Source organism: Chaetodon trifascialis, chromosome 20 (assembly GCF_039877785.1).
Source record: "Chaetodon trifascialis isolate fChaTrf1 chromosome 20, fChaTrf1.hap1, whole genome shotgun sequence".
In the NCBI taxonomy this organism is placed as follows: Eukaryota; Metazoa; Chordata; class Actinopteri; order Chaetodontiformes; family Chaetodontidae; genus Chaetodon; species Chaetodon trifascialis.
Window position 1 is genome coordinate 15577574 of NC_092075.1, and position 22377 is coordinate 15599950.

The 22377-nt window shown below is 40.8% G+C and overlaps 3 protein-coding genes across 4 annotated transcripts in view; 1 reads left to right on the forward strand and 2 right to left on the reverse strand.

Annotated features, from left to right (window-relative positions):
* il11ra (interleukin 11 receptor subunit alpha) overlaps positions 1-9569 on the reverse strand; it is a 44188-nt gene extending 34619 nt beyond the window's left edge. Inside the window, exon 1 of one of the 2 annotated variants that reach the window (XM_070989529.1) lies at positions 9439-9569. The gene's annotated coding sequence lies outside the window, so the exon portion shown is untranslated. The remainder of the gene's footprint in view (positions 1-9438) is intronic. The other variant, XM_070989530.1, reaches the window with a different exon arrangement.
* A 4263-nt stretch (positions 9570-13832) lies between these two features.
* LOC139349064 (L-cystatin) lies at positions 13833-18958 on the forward strand. The gene is made up of 5 exons (XM_070989536.1): positions 13833-13999; positions 14118-14324; positions 17600-17751; positions 17844-17945; positions 18082-18958. Exons 2-5 carry the CDS (start codon positions 14240-14242, stop codon positions 18178-18180), a joined length of 438 nt encoding a protein of 145 aa, XP_070845637.1. The 5' UTR covers positions 13833-13999; positions 14118-14239; the 3' UTR covers positions 18181-18958.
* LOC139349065 (hatching enzyme 1.2-like) lies at positions 18766-21342 on the reverse strand. Its single transcript, XM_070989537.1, has 8 exons — positions 21271-21342; positions 20861-20879; positions 20720-20782; positions 20465-20605; positions 20146-20263; positions 19867-20045; positions 19623-19704; positions 18766-18913 (listed from the first exon to the last, which is right to left on the reverse strand). The coding sequence occupies exons 1-8, from the start codon at positions 21337-21339 to the stop codon at positions 18766-18768; spliced, it is 819 nt and encodes a 272-aa protein (XP_070845638.1). The 5' UTR covers positions 21340-21342.
* Positions 21343-22377: the final 1035 nt, after the last annotated feature.

The following is a 22377-nucleotide window of genomic DNA, read 5'->3' on the forward strand; positions in this document are numbered from 1 at the left end:
GTATGCATCAAATCTACAGCTGCCCTAACGTAGATGCAATGCAAAACGCAATGCATTCCCGTGGCGTGGCTGAGAGTTGGCACCCACCATCAGAGAGTTCAGCTCCAGAGTGCACAGAGTACAGCCCTTTTTAAATGAGAAGTCATCCTATGACATCAGGATTTTCATTAAAATATATGCTTAAACTGGTAACAAGTGGAAACACAGGCAAACAATAAAAAAAAAAAAAAAAAAAGAAAAGCTGCAGTGTAATGCACTCATCTAAGAAACATTGCTCGTCTTAGCTTCCATCTCATTTGTTTCTGTCACCTGGCTGCCAAATCAGATATGATCACCATGCTCGATAACACCCATTTATCCTCCTTCACGACTGCTAACGCTCCATGAAGACAACAAACACATGCAGAAGCAAGGAGGGAGGGGAGGAGAGGGGCGCAGACAGATAGACGGAGAGCAAGTAAAAAAATTAAGAAGGAACAGGGACAGGAGGATTAAGAGGGATCTAGGACCAACACGACTGAAAGCAGAGAAGAAGGGAGGAAAAAGAGGGAAAGATGCAGCAGGTTCATACTTATCTTTCATAGATGTTCCAACAAAATTACGTAATCACAGTTACACACACACTTAGACACACACACGCTTGTTGCCCAGGAGACATTTTGCAACATCATAACGGACTATCACATAATTCAAACGGACACGTCTATCAATTATATATGGCCTTTGCAGTAAAAATAGTCGCCTTGTTGCATTTTTATTGAAACACATGAACACAACGTGGTCCACAACAACACTCCATCCACCTCTGTCATTTTGGTACATCTCACACTTTTCAGGCTTTAGATGATGCTATTATCCAAAGTGATGAATGCTGACATTTCCCAACAAAATTGTGGCCTCTAAAACCGAGACCACCCCCATTTAGCTGAAACTCTTGTCTCGGCAACATTAACAGGAGTGCTGTTAGTCTGTGGCGGCCATCTACACTCCTCTCTCCTCTCCTCTGGATTATTCCTTCGAGTGTCTGCACTCAGTTGGGGCATTGTTTTCATGGTTTCAACAAACCCACGTACAGAATGAAAAACATGCTCTAGACTACTCTCTCTTTTGGTGAGTGTTCAGTGTGTTTTTATGTCAGTGTATGGATTTTTTTCTTCACCTGGGCAATCATAGAAAGAAAAGGAGCCATAGAAAATTGCAAACTTCCAAACTTTGTCATTCATCTCTAGTTTTTACTGTAATTGTGATAACAGTTAATGCCAAACTGTGTTTAACACAGAAAATTATAGTGTAAAATAAATACAACAACGCAAAAACAGTTGTTAAAGATCCCATCCAGACATGTTTTAAGACACTTAAAAACACTCTGCTTTGAACAATAATTTGCGTCTTATATGGTCTTTCCACAACAAAGTTCAATTACCTCATTTAAACTTGAATCTCCTCTTTCTCCAACATTTAAAAAACTAAATCTATAAACATGCAAATAATGACAATTTTAAAAGTTTCACTTCTGGATGTAAGATGTTTCCTACTTTACTCAAGCCCATTCTCAGTCTATGTGCGCTGGAGGTTTTGAGTTACCATACAACACTTATGCAAGTTGCACACTGTAGACGATGGCTGGCTTCAAAACTAGGCTTAATGTCAAAAAGCCCTGTTGGTATGTTCAGGTGTTAAACTGAGACTGAACAAGGGCAAAGGTAAAGTTTCCTTATTCAGACAAACAATGGCATCATCATTTAAGGATTTCTTTCACGGTTTTGCTTTATTCAAATAGCTAGTTGAACAATTATCAAAATAGCTGCTGATTCATTTTCTACTTATCAACAAATCAATTTGTTGTGTCATGTCTGTTACAGAGACAGCCTTTTGTCCACCAAGGATACAAGCATCAGCACAATTTCCATCCCATGCAAACAATACTACAAAGAAATATATAATATGGTCACCAGAGGTCTGAATATTCAAAGCTGTTTCTTCCCCTTGTGTGGTGGCAGTGGTGACAGAGGCTTTTGTAAGATTTATATCCTCACGCAAATGCTCGCACAGTGGAAGAGCGCTGTTTTGGCCATCAGAACCTGCAACCTTAAAGCCAGCAGCTCTGTCCTTTAACATTATAAGTGACAGAATTATCCACGCTGTCTAAAGTTTACCCACGCTGTAGTCTGCCTGAATCAAAGCCAGCACTGTCACTGTCTTAAGAGTCTGGACAGATGCAATTCAGTCTGTCCAGCCCTGGTAAAAGCTGCTTACAAGCCACACTTTAGGGGTTACCAAAACATTGTGTCTTTCGTATTGTGGAAGTGTTTGTTTTCATACTAATTAACACTGAAAGCCGCTTCAGAAAAACCATACATCCAAGAGAAATATAACTATAAAACTATTAAAGTTTGGGCTGTTTGTCAAGACCGGTTCCATTTCAAGTCACACAATGTTCTCTGGACTATGTAACTTGCAATGGAGACAGACATGAAACCATTATTTACACTCAACAAAGGTAAAAACATATTCCCCTTTAGCTCTCAGATCTCTTCGCTGCTTCTGAAAAGGTACCCCACTGAGACAGCAAAGTGAGTGCGCATTAATGAACCTCTTCAAATAAAAAGATGGTGGATCCATGTGCTCAGCTGAAGTGCTGCTTTAATTTTATGTCAGACACCAGGTTCACAAACAGAACATTTTCGGGATGGCAGTGACGGTAAATATGAACACCTGCAGGGTGGGAGTCAACAGCAAGCAGCCAAAATGCTGGTACTTTTTTTTTTTTTTGCCACAGCAGCTTGTAAATCAATCCACAGTATTCTTCATGCTGGTTTGGCAAGTGACTGCTCACGATTTGAAGGTAGAATTTTATACCAAAAGCAATCAATGGAGTGTTTTTCCAGCACAGACTAATATTCTGCCAAGCTCTAATAATCTCCCCAGTTAGCTGTATTTTCACAGTCAACACCGCACTGGACAGAGTAGTTACATAATATATGGCAAACCTAATAGATGTTGCTTTCACTGGCAAGACTGCAGCAACATGTCAGACATGCACAGCAAATTTCATATACATATGGTCATTAATTTTTGAGATTTGATCAGAGTCACACATGCATACGAACCTCATACAGTCTATTCTGCTATTAGATGGTAAAATGGCAAAAGAAGTGGATTTTGGCCATTTAGTTTCCTGCAGTGCCAGCCTGTAGAGATCCACAGGACTCACACTTGCATGGGAAGGAAGCACATTCTCCAAAATTTATCTTTCCTGGAACTTTCTGAACATGCTGTTTTCCAGGATGGACAATTATTCACCCAACAAGTGATAAGCATACAGTGGAGCTGTCAGCGTCAACCAGTCCCACCTGTTTGCCACTGTAGAAATAAACCAGCAGGTGAATACCTTTCTCTTTCTTTACATAATTTATCAGGATGTTTTTATCTTACAGCATGTCTCCTTTTTGTCTTGACAGAAAGTCTGTCTCATTGAAGGGCACTCCTCTAAAATAAATAAAAAACAGACGCTGCCTTTTCAAAGGAAAGTGACCCTTAATCCCTTTAAACCAGCTCTGGATAAAGCATGAGAGAAACATTGATAGGGTGACAATAACATGGTTAGTTAGTTACTTAGTGAGGGTCACTGCCAGTGTCTACTGCTGGTGACCTTTTTGACACTTTGACACTATCTATCACTGTGTCTCATGTCCTCTCGTAATAATATCAACCTTGCCTCCACAGTTTTTAGAAACTGAAATGTGCGCTTGAGATAATGTACACAGTACATCTCTGTATGAAGATTAATTAAACAAATAGATAGCAGCTATTAGTGGGCACAGTAAACCAAAGACAATTTTGAGCTTGTGCTGTTCAGAAATGAATCCACTACATAAGTGCAGTTTGAAACTTCAACACTTCAACTTCACGTCAAGTCAAATATATAAATGGAAAACAAGATGATAAAAATACACATCAACCACAATCACATCATTTTTTAAGCCAGGTACTCTGGTGAATACTAGGAGATTGTGTTTGGTGCATCTTAATAAACACAATCTTTCTCACTGTCCCCTGCTTCTGCTTTGTTGTTCAATCATCCAAACCTCCATCATGAAAGAGCTTCACAAGTGCATCTATTACGGGCTGTGCTGTTTGGTCAGCACCGCATTCAATCAATTCAAGGAAGTCCTATGTAAACTCTCCCTTGTTGGTCACAGACATAATGTAAACAGTCTCCTGCTCGGCTTTTGTGATGTCCTCCAAGCAACCCTCAAAATTCAGCAGACTGCAGTCTTGCTCTTAACTCCCCGCGGATAGTTTGTGCAATGCTCTGCACTATCCGCGTACCCCCTTCAAATGAATGATATGCACCTCCGGCATTCACCCCTAGCTATTTGGATAAAGCAAAAATCCTTTGCACGGAGCCAAAGTAGCCACTTGATATCTGTCATTTTTTTGGAAACAGGTTACTTCAAGAAAACGCATGTAGACGAGAAATGCGTATTGATCAGTGATGGCTAGTACCTGGTGCACAAAGACACATTTTAAAACAACTGACTTAACACATTTCAGATTTTTGCATCCCAGTTCTGTGCACCCCTGATTATAATTTTACAGCATATATGATAACAGGCCAGAAAACGATGATGTTGAGATAATTCCAGAGTCTGCTGGCAAAAATAAGTTCTTGCAATCTGAAACAGATGCTACAAACTTCAAAAGTTTGGCATCAGTTTCCATATATGAAAGAGCAAGCATCGGGTTTCTTTACAGAGCCACCATTATGTATTCAACCATCATTCAGCCATCATACAGGGAGTCTTTTGTAGAACTGACGGCAACTTTAGCTGTGTAAGGAGCATGCCTCACCATTTCTTAGATATAAAAATCCTTACTGCCTCGCAAATATAACACTCACTATCACCACACTATCACTCTGCTAACTGGTCAGCTGACTGCAGCTCCAAGCCACAAGATCAAGTGGCTTGACCTTGTGGCTTGGAGCTGTGGGAACTGTCCCAAATGTAGACAATCACAACAGAAGATAAAATTAACAAATCAGATTGGGATTAAATAACTTACAGCTTTTTCCTCAAATGCTCTGAACAAATGAGCAGAGCTCCTGGTAAGTATGAGTGGGGATAAAGTGCATGAACAGCAGCACAAAGGAGGAGAAATACCCCACTCTAGGCCCCTCAAAATTGGTTTAATATCAAGAGCTGGCTCTTTCTGTCTCTGTCTCACGCACACGCGCACACACACATGCACACAGCAAGATCGGTATGGCCTCAGACCTGGCAAGCAGCACTCAAGTTCTTGGAGCAGCTTTTTCTCTAATTTAAAGTTGATTGCCGTGGGCCCTCTGTGTGTGACTAGTGAAATATGAGTGTGGAGAAGAGAGTATGGAGGCTTGGACCGAGTTTAGCTCTGTGTGCTTGTGATTATGTGAGTGTGTACGCACTAAAGTTTTGGATCGTCTGAGCTTGTGCCGATGCATGTATATGTGCATGCACGAGTCTGTGTGAAGGTCTAAGTGGAGCCTTTGCATACTTGTGTGTATGTGTGTGCGCTTGTGGTTTTTGGCCGGAGCTAGTACAGAAATTGGACTGCCAGTGGGAGCTGTCTGCAGGGAATCAGGCGAAGCAGAAGGAGAGCTGTACCTTTCTCGAACTCGAATGAGGTGTTTGGAGGTGAGTTTAACTCAACTGAGCTGTCCTAAAAAATGAACTGAAGTTAAGTTACATCTTTGAAGGTCTATATTTATCAAAAAAGGGAAAGTAAGTGGAAGGATTTTGATGAAGCAATGAGGCAGAAGTAGGTTGAAACCCTGTAACTGATTTGTTATTCCTTTCTAAGCATTCATGTGACTAATCCTGTGATAACTTGAGAGCTACTCTTCAAAGTCACTCAAAGACTTAACTGAAGCTTGAGGTAATTATCTTGACAAATCGAGCAGTTAACTTTTTAAGGCACATTTTAGAACCATCTCGAGTGCTTTTTATAAAAACTAAACAAAACTAAATGTATCACATTTGTTACCTTAAAGCCTGAGTGTATACACTTTGTAACTTTTAGCAACACTGTATATTTTATCTTTCACCCTGACTGGCTGCAAAGGTGGCAAAACGTGTAGATGACAGTCATGTTTAAAGTAAGACATTTCTCTGTTCTCAGAAATCCATGCACCTTGGATTTCCCTTTCTTTTTTTGTATATCCCAGTAGGCCCTCAATCCAAAGAACACATCTGTTCACTGAGTGTATTTCTAAATAATCTTTTTACAGATTTTTTTGGTCACAAAGTTTGGACAGCAAAAATACACTCCAGTTTTACTTTAATAGAGACAGAAAACCTGGGACTCCATGGGTAGACTAACTTCCCAGAGGTAAACAGCAAGGTGCCCAGTGTCTCTTGTTTTTCTGACCTTGTGTATATTTTAGTTTCACAGCAGTAAAGTGGTCAAGAGAGTGGAAGACCTGATGTTCTGCGAGACAGTTTCCAAGCCAGCTTTCTTTAATGTAATACAAATCTGACAAGGCAGAGATTCAAAACAAAGCAAAGTATTCCTGATCAGGCCACCCAGTCTGTGAAGTGAAATCCATTAACAGTAAACACTATTGTAACTGACAGAGATACTGCAGGGAGTGGCAAGGTTTGGCACCCGTCTCCACAGAGCCCAAAGTGACGCTGGCAAGGACGAATCAACAAAAGCCAATCTCTCTGCATAGACTCAGCTGACAAAGTTAAATAAGCTGAATGGATTTTAAAGCAAAGAAATAAACAGTTATCAAACTCTCATCGCAAGACTGACTGTCTTTTTGTTTTACCACCACATGGCAGTGGAAGACGCAAAATACCTCAAGACGGTCAACAGACAGCCAACAAACTACAGTCTGTGAGTGTGAACTCTTCCGTTTCATTTCTCAAGAAACCAACTGTGACAAATCACCTGCCTACAAAAGAGGGAAAATCATAGATTGGCCAATACAGGTAACTGTGATTGGACCAACCTATTCAAACAGCCAAATGTGACTGGGACAACTTTACCCCAAAAAGAGGCAACACAAACTCAGATCATCCAACAACTGACCATTACTCCCCTGTGCAGAAACCAACAACACCTTGCACAACTTCTAAGCCTAATACAACAGACTAAAATCCTTAATTAATCCCAAAATTCCCTCTTTCTTCAGCAAGGAGAGTAATGAAAATGTTAAAAAAAAGAAACTTCTTTTACATTTCATTTTAATTTTTTTACACATTAATTGGATGCAGCCACATACACACTTCACGGTAATCACTGGCGTAGCTCGGCTTTCACACATGTATTCACACATCATGACCTCACTGATTCGTATCATATGTGTCATTTTCTCTGAAATTAAAAAATAAAAAATAAAAGAACCACATGACTCAAAAACTGAAATACAAGTTTAAAAGTTTCAACCCATGGATGAAAGCATCCCTCTATGCCCTCCACTCCATACAATAAACAATATTTTCACTGTATCGTCTCCTTGAAGCCACACAGACCAACCTGGTTGATAAACACAAGTGTATGCTGACTAAGGTTCAAATTCTGCCACTGATAAGGAGTGTGCAATGCCTCTTTTACACACGGTTTCCGATAAATTATTGTGATAACCTTTCAGGCACTGCCAGTGATTTTAACTACTCCTGCATGCAGCTACATTTAGGAACATTTATGTCGTGCGCCTTTTGCCAGAATGGATTTGGCAAGGGACATTCTAGCAAGATAAAGGTAATGCAACACTTATGGATGCCATAAAACTCCAAAGAAGATGATCGGGCAAAGACAGATTAATGTACGCAGTGGAAGACGCCTCAAATTATGCTGTTTTTGTTCGTTGCCAATATTCTCGTAATGTATTTTATATTCAACAGGTTTGCAAGACAAGTGATGTTTTTTATGACTTATGACTGTTTTGCTTGCTCCACCTGAAAGCAGCTTTCATCAGACAGATGTTACATGCATGTCCCTGCAATGATACTGCTTTCATTCACATCAAGGCATGTACCCAGAAATGTTACCAGGTCTTGAGGTGGGAAATTGGCAGTACAGATTTCCCTTAATATCAATCCTTGCTCCCATCCACGCATGACCCCAAGCAGGACAGGGGACAGACTGCATGTGCGAAAGGGGCTTTGCACAGCGATGCGATATCCTAGATCCCACTTTGAAAACTTCCTCCTGCACAACGTAGCCTTGACTTTCTTAGTGGCTTTAAGCTATAGAAGACATAGCATGAACTTTGACCCACATTTCACTTACAATGGGGAAACATTGGAGAGAGGGCAATAAACTGAGCTCATTTTCAGCATAAGAGCTCACAGCCTCGTCTCTCTGGCATTCCTCCACCACCTACCTTCCCTCTCCTCCGCCTGAGACACCCCCAGGCTTCGTCTTTCTGCTTGCTCTGTTTGCATTCCTGTTGAGCTCTATTTAAAGGCTTGATCACTCCACTGACTGGAGGAATGCACATCTGTAGTGAGACCCTGTCCCACTGTCTGTCTTTTTCTGTGTGTGTGTGTGTCTATGTACTGTATTTGTTTCTAATTGTGGACGCGGTGCATTAACCTTTACAGTTGCCCTGAAACGATAATTGTGCATATAAATATACAAATAGGGACAGCGGGATGAAGACTAATGTTTATCACATCAACAAGTGCTTTGGATGACTCATGATTTTCAACGCTTCATCCACACACTGCCAAGCGTGTTCCTGTGGTTGCTTTTGAGAGTTGGAAGCAAAACAAGTAAATGAAAGCCAACGCAACAACAGCGCTTTTGATGTACTGAGCTCTCCACGTATAAAGAGACAAATGTACAGCATTGCACACATATAGGAGCATAGCTCATAACCCACACAAAGTGACACATACATTGCAGCAGGCTATGATGAGTCTGTCATAGGCCATTACTATATTACACTTTAAATTAAATTTCTTCCATAATATATAATGCTTTGCTTGTGTGCCTCCACTTTCTTCCCATGCTTTTGACCCACAAAAAGTCTAAATTCAATTTGAAGCCCAAACACAGCTGTAGCCACATATTCCATAAGTTTTCAGGGGGAAAAAATGCTCAGTTTCTCTCATAATTATCAGGCATGAAATTACAACACATGTAAGAATAAAGCCATTCATTTCTGTGACACTGTTGGAAGCATAATAACAGGCCGTGTAATTAAAAGACGTGTTACCGAACAAGTGTTCAGGGTGCCACACAAGCTAAAGAGGGACGAACATGTAAGCTAGCAGCATGACACATCCCCACTGTGAATAACATTGGAGTAAATTTCCCCTCTGTTCCCTCCTGTCCCGCGTCGTCAGGCGGATAAACTTTTCGCCCCCCATACGCACACACGCGCAGCTTCCTAGCCGCTAATACCCTCCTACCCGGTTTGAACAGGTTTTAAAAACCAAAACTTACCTTGGAAAATCTCCCCCGAGTCAAACAGGCATTATTATGTTGTCGCCTTCCATGGCTGGGAGTTGGTCGAGTTGTTCTTCGGCTCCCCGGAGAGACTGGAGACAAGCTAGCGGGGCACGAGAGCAACAAAGTCGGACAAGGAGGAGGAGGAGGGGTGAAAGGAGGCCAGACGAGTCGGCCGACTGCTCGTTGGAGGAGCCGACTGTCAATCAGCGGGCTGAGTGGGCGGGTCCTAACTGTAAAGGGATTATGAGGCTGAGCTATCAGGACTGATCCCAGGTCTGAGGGCTGAGGAATGTGGCATGGAGAAGCAGATGCAGCCTGCTGACGGATTGTGAGGGTTTTCACAGCATTTGCAGCATTTAGGTGGCATTGGCAAATGCGTGCAGGTTTTTTGTTTTATTTAATTTTAACTAATGCAGTTTTAGTAAATAACCATCGCTATAAAACACACTGTAAACGTGTTTTCTAATTCAATTAATAATTTGATGTATTAATGTAATATTATTTAACGTGGATCAAGCTCATTTTCAAGTAATCCAACTCCACGCAACTTTTTTTGGTGAGTTTTTGCTGTAGTTTAAGGAGAAGTGAGGAAATGGTAAAAATAAATAAATGAGTGCCAAGATAAATATGTTGCGATAACGTGAATTATCTCAATTAGTGGTGAGAACATATAGGATGTGAGGGACATTTTGAGTAAACCGTGTCGTCTCCCCTAATTGTACACACATGTGTACATAGGCTCTGAATATACCAATGATAATCCACAAATGTTGCTCTCCTCCACCAGCTCATACAATCAAACAGATCACGACTGGAGTGGCAGCCACTCATACAAATCACTGCAAAATATGTCTTTGCTTCGTAAAACCATGAACCACTGAAAATCAAGCTTTTCAGGTTTTACTCGGTCATGAGCTAAACCGTGAGTCCTGCTGCACGAGGCAGGTCCCTGATTTATTAATTTATTAATTCATCAGTTATGTGGCTTACCTGTCATGTGATGAGCACAGAGACACATTAAACCCATTAATGGCCCCAGTGTTCTGTGCGTTAGCAGACAATAAATTGGATGATGGTAACATCTCATTATCCAAAGCCGTGACCCTTTGTCCTCGCTCGTAAATGCAGATGGAAAAACACATCCGTCAATGTAACACAGTCCCATACACAGCCACAAAATCACTGGAGGGTAGAATCAACACCTCTTTGATAGAGTGTCAACAGAAACTGAAGCTTTTAGGCTTTGCAAAGGTAAGATTTACTGTAGCTGTCTCATATTGGATAGCATTCAATTTTACAGGTGTACCTGATATACTGGTAACTCAGTCTATACTGTAATGTTTAAGATTATGACATATGTGTTTCATTATAGATTCAGAGACACATATCTACTCATTTTATTTTTCACCAAGTATATTATTTTAGAATAGTGCACAGAAGTAGAAGCCTTGTGCTCTTTTTCAGGCTGTTTATTTCCAAAGCAACTTTGACCTTTGACCAGGACAGACTGGGCAAGAACAATCCACATGAAAACTGTGGCGGTTGGTGTCCAGTCCACTCATTAGGCAAACAACGCTGACAGCAATTATTCGCCTGAAAGAGGGGATTTCCAATTTGAACGAATCCAGACACCCCCTGGGTGACCCTGAGCTGTCTGTTGCAGCTTGGAAATGTTATGCTACATCTCATTAGGGACAGGAGAGCACTGAACACCAGGCAGGCTGAAAAGAGAATTAATTTTGCTCTCTTTGCCGGTTTGGGTTAGAATACCTGTGAGATGTTGTGTAATTAAATGTAGTATTTTGCATAACCCAGCAACAAGCACAACTTTTTTGAAGCTTAGAGTGTCCCAGTTGTTTGGTTTAATCTGAATCTTTTGCACATTTTGAGGCCCTGGCTTGTGGTGTTGTTGGATTGTATCTGCTCCTTCTTTTCTGACTGCTTGTCCATCTGCATGGTTCTTTTCTTTCTTTTTGTCTGGCACTGGGTTTATCTGCCTGTCCATCTGCTGCACTGAATCAGCCAAAGTACCTGCCACTCTGTTCCCATCTGCCTATCCTTTGTCTCACCTGTCTTTATCTATGCTTCCTCTGACACGGCTGTCAGATGTCTTTTTTGTACATCATTTAGCTATCTCTATGTTGTTTTTACTTCTAACTCCTGTATCACTGATCTTTCATCTCTCTCTGCTCTTGTGCATTATGCTTCTGGTCTTCATATAAGCGATTACGGTTCTGTCTCTATTATGCATAGTATATTTTTAACAGGAAGTAAATCATCTTCCTCTTCAACCCTCGCTGCTGTTAGATTAATAATAACATACTGTATGCTGGTCATGTCTTATTGACTGACTCAGTCCAAAACTAACCAGTTTGCATGTTGGACCTGCTTAAAATGAAAAGATGCTAAATTACATGCAGTAACTTAACAATCAGAGGTAACTACTTCTAGAGTTGCTGAAAGACACAGTGGCTAATGAGGAAAATGAGCGTACAGGTATGATCCTCTCCGTAGGACGTTTGCTCTAATCTGCAGGCCACAGTGCCTTTAAGGATTCATGTTAGTGCATTACCTGACCATGAAAAGGCGCTAATTGAGCCTTGCAAACCACCTGTTGCATAATGTGATGCGATGTTGCTTCCCCCTGCTGGGTATTCTGGCTCATTACATAGAGGAATCAAAACAGCTGGCAGAACAGTGCATCAGTACATGAACACCACAGACATCAGGAAATAATAGATCTTGTCCCTAAAACTGTGTATAGAATGTTATTGTGTTGTACCTTTGTAGGTATATTTAAGTGTATGTAGGTTTATTTGCTACTTGAACCTTCTTAATAACAAGCTATATTACCTTTTCATTTAAATTATAATACTGGACCAGTAAACAAGCTGCCCTGACTATTTTCATGGATAAGTCTTACTTCAGTTGGACAAAAAACTAAGAGACAAACAGCTATTCATGCAACCTTCAATGCCCACAGTCAAGACTTAAAACTGAGCTGAGAGACTGGAAAGTTTGATGACATTTAAATACCACTACCAGATGCAAAAAAAAAAAAAAAAGCACTGTGATTTTTACTGATTAAAGTAAGACAACTCCATCCGCATATAGCCCATACAAAGCCATAGTGTATATTGACATAAATAAGGTTTTTGGTGTGTGCGCATTATTGTGATACTGCTTTTCAAAGTGTGTTCATTGAGTCATATGCATGCCTATAAAGGAGTTGCTCTCAGTTCCCTCAACTCTGCAACTCTACAAGGCTTTTTAGCCTCCTTTAGTTTATTATCTTGTGGACAAGGTTGGTGACTAGTAGGTGAAGAAAGAGGAGCAGTAAGACAAAGAGCCAAATATATTTCTCTCTGTGTTTTTTGCCCATTTGATGCCTTTTTATTAGTTAGCAGGGAGAGAGAGCAACCCTGTCGTTCAGAGATTTTTGTCTAAATGGTTGGTGGAGATCAAAACGGAGCTCAAAGGAGAGTGGATATAGGGCTTACTTCCATCAGGTGGACAGAAACACATCTCCAAATGAATGCTAATGCTGCTCTGTGTCTGTTGGATGTGAAAATGGGCAACTGTTTGCCAACACAGTAGCCTTAAAAAACTTCATAAACCAATAATATGTCAGAGCTGCATGTCTGGCAGATTGTTGTGGAAGTCCTCTGCCTCCTAGTTGCCCAAACATTTTTTTTTTTCTTTTTACCAGGCAATTAACCAGCAGTTTATGAGTGAATGCATGGAGTGTACCTCTCTCATTTACTGGCGGACAATCAGTGTTTATTGGAATCATAAGGAATGTACAACCAGCTTTGGAAGCACGACGCAGAACAATCACATCATTGATGCATTGCTGTTAACCATCACTCTGTTTTGAAGCTGAGTGAGAGGCACTCTAAAAAAGTATCACCTCTTGCTGTTACGTCATGAGGACATGCATCTCATTCATTCCACTAAGTTCCATCCATTGACGTTTGTGCATTTATTCACTGCTATCAGAACAGTTTGAACACATGATAATGTTCTGGACGGGATGCTGAGAACTGGTGCGTCATGTGATCCCGCTGTGTGCTATAGTCTGCACAGTGACTCACCGCAGGTGTAACCATCTGGCTCTGACTCAGATCTCCACAAAAGTTTTGCTCGTGTAAAGAGACCAGCAACATTCACATAGACGGATCACATGGGCAGGCTACACACCCGCCCGCATAACACACATGAATGCAAACACACAAAGCAGCACAGGAAGACCAGCACATACACAATGACACCCATCCACCTGGACCCTCCCACCAGTGTCACACACACCCTCTGTCACACACACCAAAGCCGCTGATGGTCGTGAAATCCCTACATGGCGTCATTGGCAGTGGGTGGGTGTGGTCTTCACCGACTTGCTAAACATACCAGAGCTTAAATGCTGAACAGCCACTGCCATTCACTGATGACACCCTCCCTCCTTCCCTCCTTCTCTCACTCATTATTCCTCTCCTCCCAGCTCACTGTTGCTCCAGCATTCACTTGGTGAAGTCTTGCTTTTTTCAACATCAGAAAGGTAAGGACTTGTAATGTTTCTCTCTTTTTCACACTTTCTGGCTCTACTGTTGGCCTTTTTTCCCCAATAACAACCTTCAACATCTCTCCCTGTTTTGCTGCTTTCTCTGTGGACCCAGACACAGTTTGCCGGTTCAGCTCAAGCGAAGTGATCATCTGAAGCCTTTTTTCGGAGAGCCACCCCTCACCAGCCTTTTCCTTCAGAAGACCACGGCGGCAGTTTGGTGGTTAATAAGTAAAGATGTCGCTCCCGTTGTCAGTGCTGATATGCCTTGTTGTCCAGCTGTGTATGGGAGATCAGCCTGTGGAGGAAGTCATCACAACAAGTAAGTGCTGCTATGGATAAGAAGTATGAGTGTAAGCATGGGGAGTTACAGAGAGGCAAGTGAGATAAAAGAATATTATAAGGCAGAGAAAAAACTGACCTACTCTGTAGGTTTTTTTTGGGGGGGGGGGGGGGGGGGGCAGACTTTCTAGCTTGATATCACTTTCAAAATGTGTGTCATCACATGAAACAACAAGTAGAATCACAAACAGATAAATAGTATGTGGCTAATCTAATGTGATGACATATAACCTGATGACCTGGTTTCATTGTCCTGCTGGTTAAACCACAGTTCACAACTCTATTCTTGAGATCAAGATGAGTCTTATACAGTTGTGTTGAATGAATTCTTTATTCTTGATCTGGATCCCCAATAGCTTCCTCAGAGAGGAGGCTAGTCCTCCTGCGGTCCACATAAAAAAGACAAGAGCAATAATAAAGACAGCAATTTATAATCACAGTATCAGTAAGACAGGAAGATGCAATGTAAGTCAAATATAAAGAGTGAAAGTGAAATTAACAATGACCTGTGATGAAAACAAAAATATGGCACCAAATAATGAATAACAGCTAAATAACTATGTGAGATTCATCAATTCAGTCAAGAAAATCTGGTTTTGATATGTCTGATGCTAGTGGGGAGTGTACTCCACGCAGGATAACCTCGTGGGAAAAAAAAAAAAGGGTGGTGCATTTTTCCAGATAATGGTTTACATGAATAACAGAATACTAGATTTTAATTTAGCCTCTACAGTCAGCCAAGATAATTGTTAGTAATATGAATGTCAGCACGGTGATCATCTACAGGATAAAATGATATGAAAAGGAACGTGCACCCTAAAATTCAGCCACTTCCTACATGGACAGTGTAATATGAGAATATTTTGTGCTTACTTTCTGTTTCAAAAAGGGTATTTAAGCAAGTATCTTTGGGATTCTAGTATTTAAAATGCCATGTAACGTGTCAAAATTATGGGTTATATGACAGCTGGTGCAGTTAGAGAAAATAGAAAAACAGGTTAACCAAGTTTACTGAAAGAACAACGGCACGATGCAACAATAACAGCAGCAGAACTGTGTCAAAACCATGACCAGCAATCTAGAAACCAGCCACACAAAACATTTGTATGTCTGCCAATTTAACTAGATGAGCTCATACACCATTTTCAATACAACAAAATGAAACAAATAACACATTTACAGGCGAAACATGCAATAAAAGATAGAAATAATATGTGTACTATTCCAATAAAAAAACAAGCAAAACAACAAAAATAGACGACAACTCGAAATAATGGGAAAGAGGTTTGTTTCCATCACCTGGTGCACTTTCCATGCCATGTTACATGGCTTTTACAGGCCATACTGAACATACAGTAATAATTAAATTCTAATTAAAGTGAGTCAACATTTAATTATTTTAAACAATTAAAGAAGAGCTGTGTTGTGTGGGCATTTAAAACTGTGTGGCTGTATGATGCAATGGCCAAATAAACTGTGCGTTTATGCAGTCAGTCTGCAGACAGTGACTCTCTGCTGCCGTCTGGTTGGGTAGAGTGAGTCAGAAAGTATGGCAAAGCCAGCACTAAGAGAAAGTCGTCATTAGTCAGATACTATTTAACGTGGCAGAGTGGAGTTTGGTTTGGGATGAAAAGTAATCAGTCCGGCCCACTCCGCAGGCTTCCTGTTCACCCAGTTTGAACAATGTCAGTGGCTTGTGTTGGTGAATTCATTCTACTGAGCAGAGAAGCAGAGGAGCACATTCAGATTCGTGCTGTGACTGCTCAACAGGATAAATCAGCTAGTGGAAAACTGCATTTTGCTATGCTATGCTATGGTGCATTTAAGTGCCAAAAGGAAAAAATGTAGTACAATTTAGAGCTATAATGACAAACAAAAATAAATAAATACATACATGGCTAGGTTATTAACACTTGGTTTGACAGTAGATGGTCGAACGGTTGAAGTAAAATTATGGAAAATGCAGATTTTTTATGCGCAGTAAAATCCGGTGTTACATCATCATATGGTTTAGACAGAGAGTAAGAGTAATCTCTGCTTGCTTTCCATTTCATGACTGTGTTGATCTCACATTCCCATCCACATTTCACATAATACTGTCATGGTTGACTCTGCATTGTTAGTATTTTGATCTTACTACAATGTGCCTCTGAAGAGCAGCCCCACATGAAGTCCTCTATGGAGGGAAAGCGTTGTTACACTGACCACTGTGGGTTGAATGGCTGAATAGTCTGCTGTCCTTCTGATGTCTCATACCCAACGGCAATGTTGGGTGTTAGCATATACCTCTGAATATGCTAAAATGAAATTCATCATGAAAATCTCTAGCAAATTTGATGGTGATGCATTCAATTGTTATTGAGAAACTTAACTCAAAATCACGCAAGCCAACCTCAAGATGATGCTGGAGGTCAGGCGAATGCTAAAGTTAATTGGGTGTGTTGCATGAGAACCATGAATGTCTGTACAAAATTTTGTGCTAATCTATTTTGAAAGTTAATAGATAAGTGAAAGCTTCTTGTGGCACTAAGATGAAATAAGATGATCCCTAAATTCAATGGGATTCATCCTCCAGGTATCATGAATATCTGTGCCAAATACTACTGTCCATCCAATTGATGTGAAGAAAATTTTTTAATAAAACCTCATGGTGGCGCCATGAAGTCAGTGGGATTCCTCGTCTGTAACCATGAATGCCTGTACACAATTCTGTGGAAACTCATCTGATACTTGTTGGTGGTGGATCAACTGACTGATGTTGCCACCCCCAGAGCTCCACCAACTGTTACTGTGTAAGGCATAAACAAAAAACAAAACCAGCATCAATTTGATTGGCTGGGCCACCCAGTGTAGAAAAGCTGCAACGATTGTCTCCAAATCCTCTTTCCTCATCCTTGAGAAAACTGGCGTTATATCCTTGGCCTGATGATTGAGGCTTGGTTTGGCAGAGGAGCGGAGATGGTTTGGAAGTGTAAAACCAGTGTTAGCATAAAACTGGCTGAATCCAGGATTTGGTGGTCTCATAGTTTCCAAGTCTCTGACTGATCTTCTGCACTGAAACAGCAAATTTTCAGACTGAAGGAGCACAAAAACCCCAAGGGAAACACACACAATCATAACACTTAACAGCTGACTGATTGTATGACATTTCTTCAAGTACCAATGTGCTTTTCATTGCATGTGTACAGTATGAATGAGTGCATTTCTGTAGATTATGGTGTGCCACTTTAATGGTCTGGTTTGATGTCCTCATAGAGAAGGTGTCTCTCCTGGGGGATTGGTTCGAGAGAAATCCAGAATCAACTGAGGTCAAGGAGGCAGCCCAGCATGCTGTGAAGATGTTCAACGCACACTCCAAGAGCAAGAAGATGTTCAAGCTGGTCTCCATCACTGCCGCTCAGACTAAGGTTACATAATCACATGCAACGTGCCACGTCACCACCTTGTAATTCTACTTTAATGCCACATCATCTAATAGTTTTGTCCTCTGTCTCATCAGGTGACCAATGTGATCAACTATAAGATCGATGCAGTCCTGGGAAAAACTAAGTGTCTGAAGACTGAAGACCCTGACCTGGACAGTTGCAGTCTTGAGAGGAAGGTAAATCTGGTTTGTTTGTTTGTTTGCCAGGTTATGTTCAACTTAGCAATAACTCTTTTTTTGGGCTGAAGGTGTTAGATTTTGGAGATCTTCCCAGTCCCAGTGTAACAGTTATTGTTGTTTCCCCCCTCCGCAGCAAATGAAGTGCCACTTTGAGGTGTCGTTCAACCCCCACACCAACAAACACGAGCTGGACGCACATAAGTGCACCAAAGTTGGGAAGAAGGTTCAATAGTTTACATCTGTTGCTTTGACTACCTTTTCACATTTTGATACAATGTTAAAGTTTTCTTCTGAATAAATGTTCTGTAGCTTTTTGATTTATTTTAGGATTTTATGTGTGCAAAGACAACACTTGGTATCATTGCTTAAAATTTAAAAAACAGCAAATCGTTGCTTACTTGAGAAATTCATCAGTCATGATTAAGGGTGCTGCAGTCAAGAGATGAAGAACACATGCGTTATTATATCAATATTTATTGAATTGGTGGGAGTTATGATCGAATCAATAATATGATTGCACACACTGCAGAGCAGAGTCTTCATTTTCTTTCAAATGTCTGAAACAAAAAAAAGGGGATCAGTCACCACAAAGTGCCCAGTGTATGATTCTCCTGAGCTGATTTCAAAGCAGAAATCTGTTCTCTGAATTCAGACCTCTAAGTTTACATGGCATGCATGCTATTAGTCTGCATGCTGTTTCCTGTATGTAACCCCTCTCTCCAGCTCTTCCACCAGATATGTCTTCCATTCAATGTAGCAGAAAAGCCTTAAAAATTCATTTTAATACATTTTCCCAGAGATGGAATATCCTGTATCTTTATGCATTTCTATACTCACTGCAGTTGTATAACCTATTGATCCTGAGGATATCAATATCAGACATGTCGTCCCTCTGTCCAACTGGCACAGAGGAGTCTGGGATGGGAGTAACGGTGTCTGCTCCAAACACTGATGTGAAGGCAGTCCTAGAGAAAACAAAGTGAAGTGAAATAAAAGTCATATACTGATGGAAAACTGTCCTTGTTTGATTTATTGATAAAAGCGGTGGAATATTTCAGCGCCATGCCAAAAAGTTCAAAATTATTTCTCAAAGATAGTTCCTTTTTTCATTTACTGTATTTTTTTCTTCTTTTTTTTTTTTTTGGCCTACGGATCTTCTGTCCTCTCACATGCCAAGAACAAAATGAGCTGCAAACCACATGCGGGGCTGGAAATTAAATATTAAAGCTCCACTATTCAATATTTTTATATAACCAATGTATTAAAAGACAACTTGTAATATGAAAGGTGTTGCTGGCAGTGATGAATCTGCAGAGCGTTATCGTCCAACTCTGCAGGTCCCCTCAGTTCTGCACAATCTTTTAGTTTCTTTCAGCACATTGTTGCGATTTTATGGGCCACAGCTTTTCTGTTTTCGCTCAGTGTCAGCACTCTCATCTCAGACGAAGACAGATGTAAAAAAAAACAAAACACTGTACTTCTTGTCCAACAACAAACTGCAGACAGACAAAGTTAGCGGTGAACATAGTGGAGCATTTAGCAGCTAAAGAGTCACATATTTCCCTCAGGAGTTGGTGGAGACCAAAAACAGAACTACTATGACTACTTCTATTGGCCAAGTGACCAAAGTGACCAGCTGCTAACAATACTATAAATGACATAAAGAGATGTTACCTTCCATAATGCATAACAGAGGAATAGTCATATGGTGTGTTCAAGTTGTTGGTGTCCATTTTGTTGAAGTTGACGGCATGCACTGGGGAATAAAACAACACGTATAAACATATGAAGCCCAGAATTTGAGTATGCATGAATGAGTATCAAGAAGGTGAAAACTTGAGCAAAACTATGAAGAACCTTAAAAGAACACAGCATATTTAGCGGCCACTGTGCCACTGCGTTGGGGCTTTGAGCTCACCTGCTGGGATATTCTGCCAGTTGATCCTGACATACTGGTCCCTGTCGCTCCGAGTATGCTCATGGTGGAAGCCAAGCGCATGCAGGAGCTCGTGCTGAATGATCCCACGATCGAGACAGCCATACGCAGACAGAGAAAGCAGCTGCTGCCCTCCCTCTCTGCCAATAGTAGACCAGCACCTGCAGTTCAGGAGAAGATAGAGAGACAGGTGTGAATCCTGACGGACTGCTGTGTACAGCACATTACACGGACCATCAGCTCTGCTGTCTCCACACTCACCCAAGTTCATTCTCAATGCTGAGATAGTCAGGCTGGCCACGATAAGGAACAAAGCGCACACAGGTTTTTTTGTGAAAAGTTTCCATAGCTTTCTCAATGGAGGCCTTTTCACTGTAATCTGCAGTGAAAACAGGATTAATGTCAGTATATTGACATTAGAATACTTGAGACACACATGGTCAAACCTCCTTTACTGTATCTATTTCATGTATAAATGGAACATTTGCCATGCTGACTTCCTTTCCACATGTCTACAAACAATTAATGTGATGCTATTAATGACGCTGTAATTCTCATGAACGAGTTCCTCAGCCCTTACAGAAGGAATCACTGAGGCGGTAGGGCACTTCAACCCGTCCATTGTAGGATTTCCTCCATTTACAGAAGTTGCTCCAGCATCTCATGCCGTTCATTTTCTTTGAAAGAGTGACGTCACCTTGCACCAGCATATGATTGATGCCTGGAGTGAGACAACATGCCGGCGGCATGGTAAATAGATCGTCACAGATAACAGCACAAGGTGAGCAGGTGAGGGTGCAGCATTGACATTCTTCCATGAACGCATCCATCTTACCTTTATTTACCTCCAGAATTCTTGAAGTTATGTCTAAATGGTAATGCTCCTTAGTCTTCACACCTGAAATTAGAAGATTCAGTCACCGAACATGAAGATTTGTTGTGCAATAAGATGGTGATGAGGAAAACAATCAGTTACCTTCTTCATGTGGCTGCACCTGCAGAAACAGAAAGTGAACATAAGCAGAAAAAATTAACATATTGTCTTTGTTCTTCTGTTCACATGAATCTTTCTGTGTTGATAATATTTCATGGCTCTATAGTTAAAAGCCAACACCTAATTTGAAAATGCATGTGTGCTAGTCTAAAAAAACACATTTCTGGGAAATGTCGCACTGTAGTGGTTAGAGTCACTTTATCGGGCCCGCGGGCTCATAAAGCCATAAATGGCCATTTAGGAAGTTTTTCTTAAAATAGATGAGAATGAGTTGAGGTCATTGTTTTCTGAGTTCACAGCCCTGCATGTTTAGAGCATCACCTGTTTTTGCATTCCTTTAACATTACAAAAACAGTTATATAGAGACGCATTTGTTGTGGCATATGTCTTACCGAGCAATTGTTTTGAGCTGAAAGGCCCAGCAGCAGGGACAGGACAGCAGAGACAAGACTCAGGTTCATCTTCCTCACATCGAAAAGATCGTTTGGATGGAGAAGGTTGTGGCTGGCCAGAAGTGACTGCAAAGTTTGCAGGCTTGGTTTTATACCACAGAAAAAGGAGGAACTGTAAACAGATTAGCTGTAAAGGCAATACACTGACCCAAAAACAAACACTGTAATGAAAGGATAAGCTCCAACAGGAAACATCGTTTGCATTTGCAGGTGACAGTCAGACAAGGCTTTGCAAATTTAAGACAGAAAGCTTCATTTGTTAAATGGGTATGTACATGTATATGTGTATATGATGGATTTCTTAATCAGAAAGCACTGATCATGCATTAGATCTATGCAAGCTGCTCTTCTTTGCTGAAGGAACGCCTAATCCACTGTGAACACACAAAGCAAAATCTAAACAATGCATTATGCACTTGTCTACGCCCACTTGTCTACACCCAAAGGTTTCACATGTCTTTTAATAGAAAATATAATTTTTCACAGTTTTGTCTCTCACAGTTTTGTACTGTAAAAAAAAGAAAAAAGAAAGGAGACTAAGTTTATCAAGTTCCAAATTAGCTACAATATTGAACCTCCTTCTTCAGTTTTAACCTGGTTGACAAAAATAATACATTTATTATTTCAGTAAAAGTTAATGTACTGGCATAGAGACTGGATTTTCTTCTGTGATGGAGATCACCCAACCAACATCTGTGGATCTCTACATCAGTAAAACCATGCCATGCCACACACTCTTTCCATTTCTAAAGGGCAGACTGGTTTGGGCTGCTTGGCGAACATCACATGGAAACTTGATCCTTCAGTAAAACAACCAGCTACCATTTATTCTCATTTGGTCAGTCATCATTTCAGAGGAAAATTGCACTCAGGTCTGGGTAATATGAGGCTGTCTGGTGGGCTGGCAAGCGTTTCTGAAGTTTAAACAGCCCGTGCAGCACTGCTCACTCAAGACACCATTATTTAACTATTAGAGTGACACTGTTTTCACTTGTAAGCAGTCTCCTGTTTAACACGCATGCACGGACGCACACACACTCCAGTTTA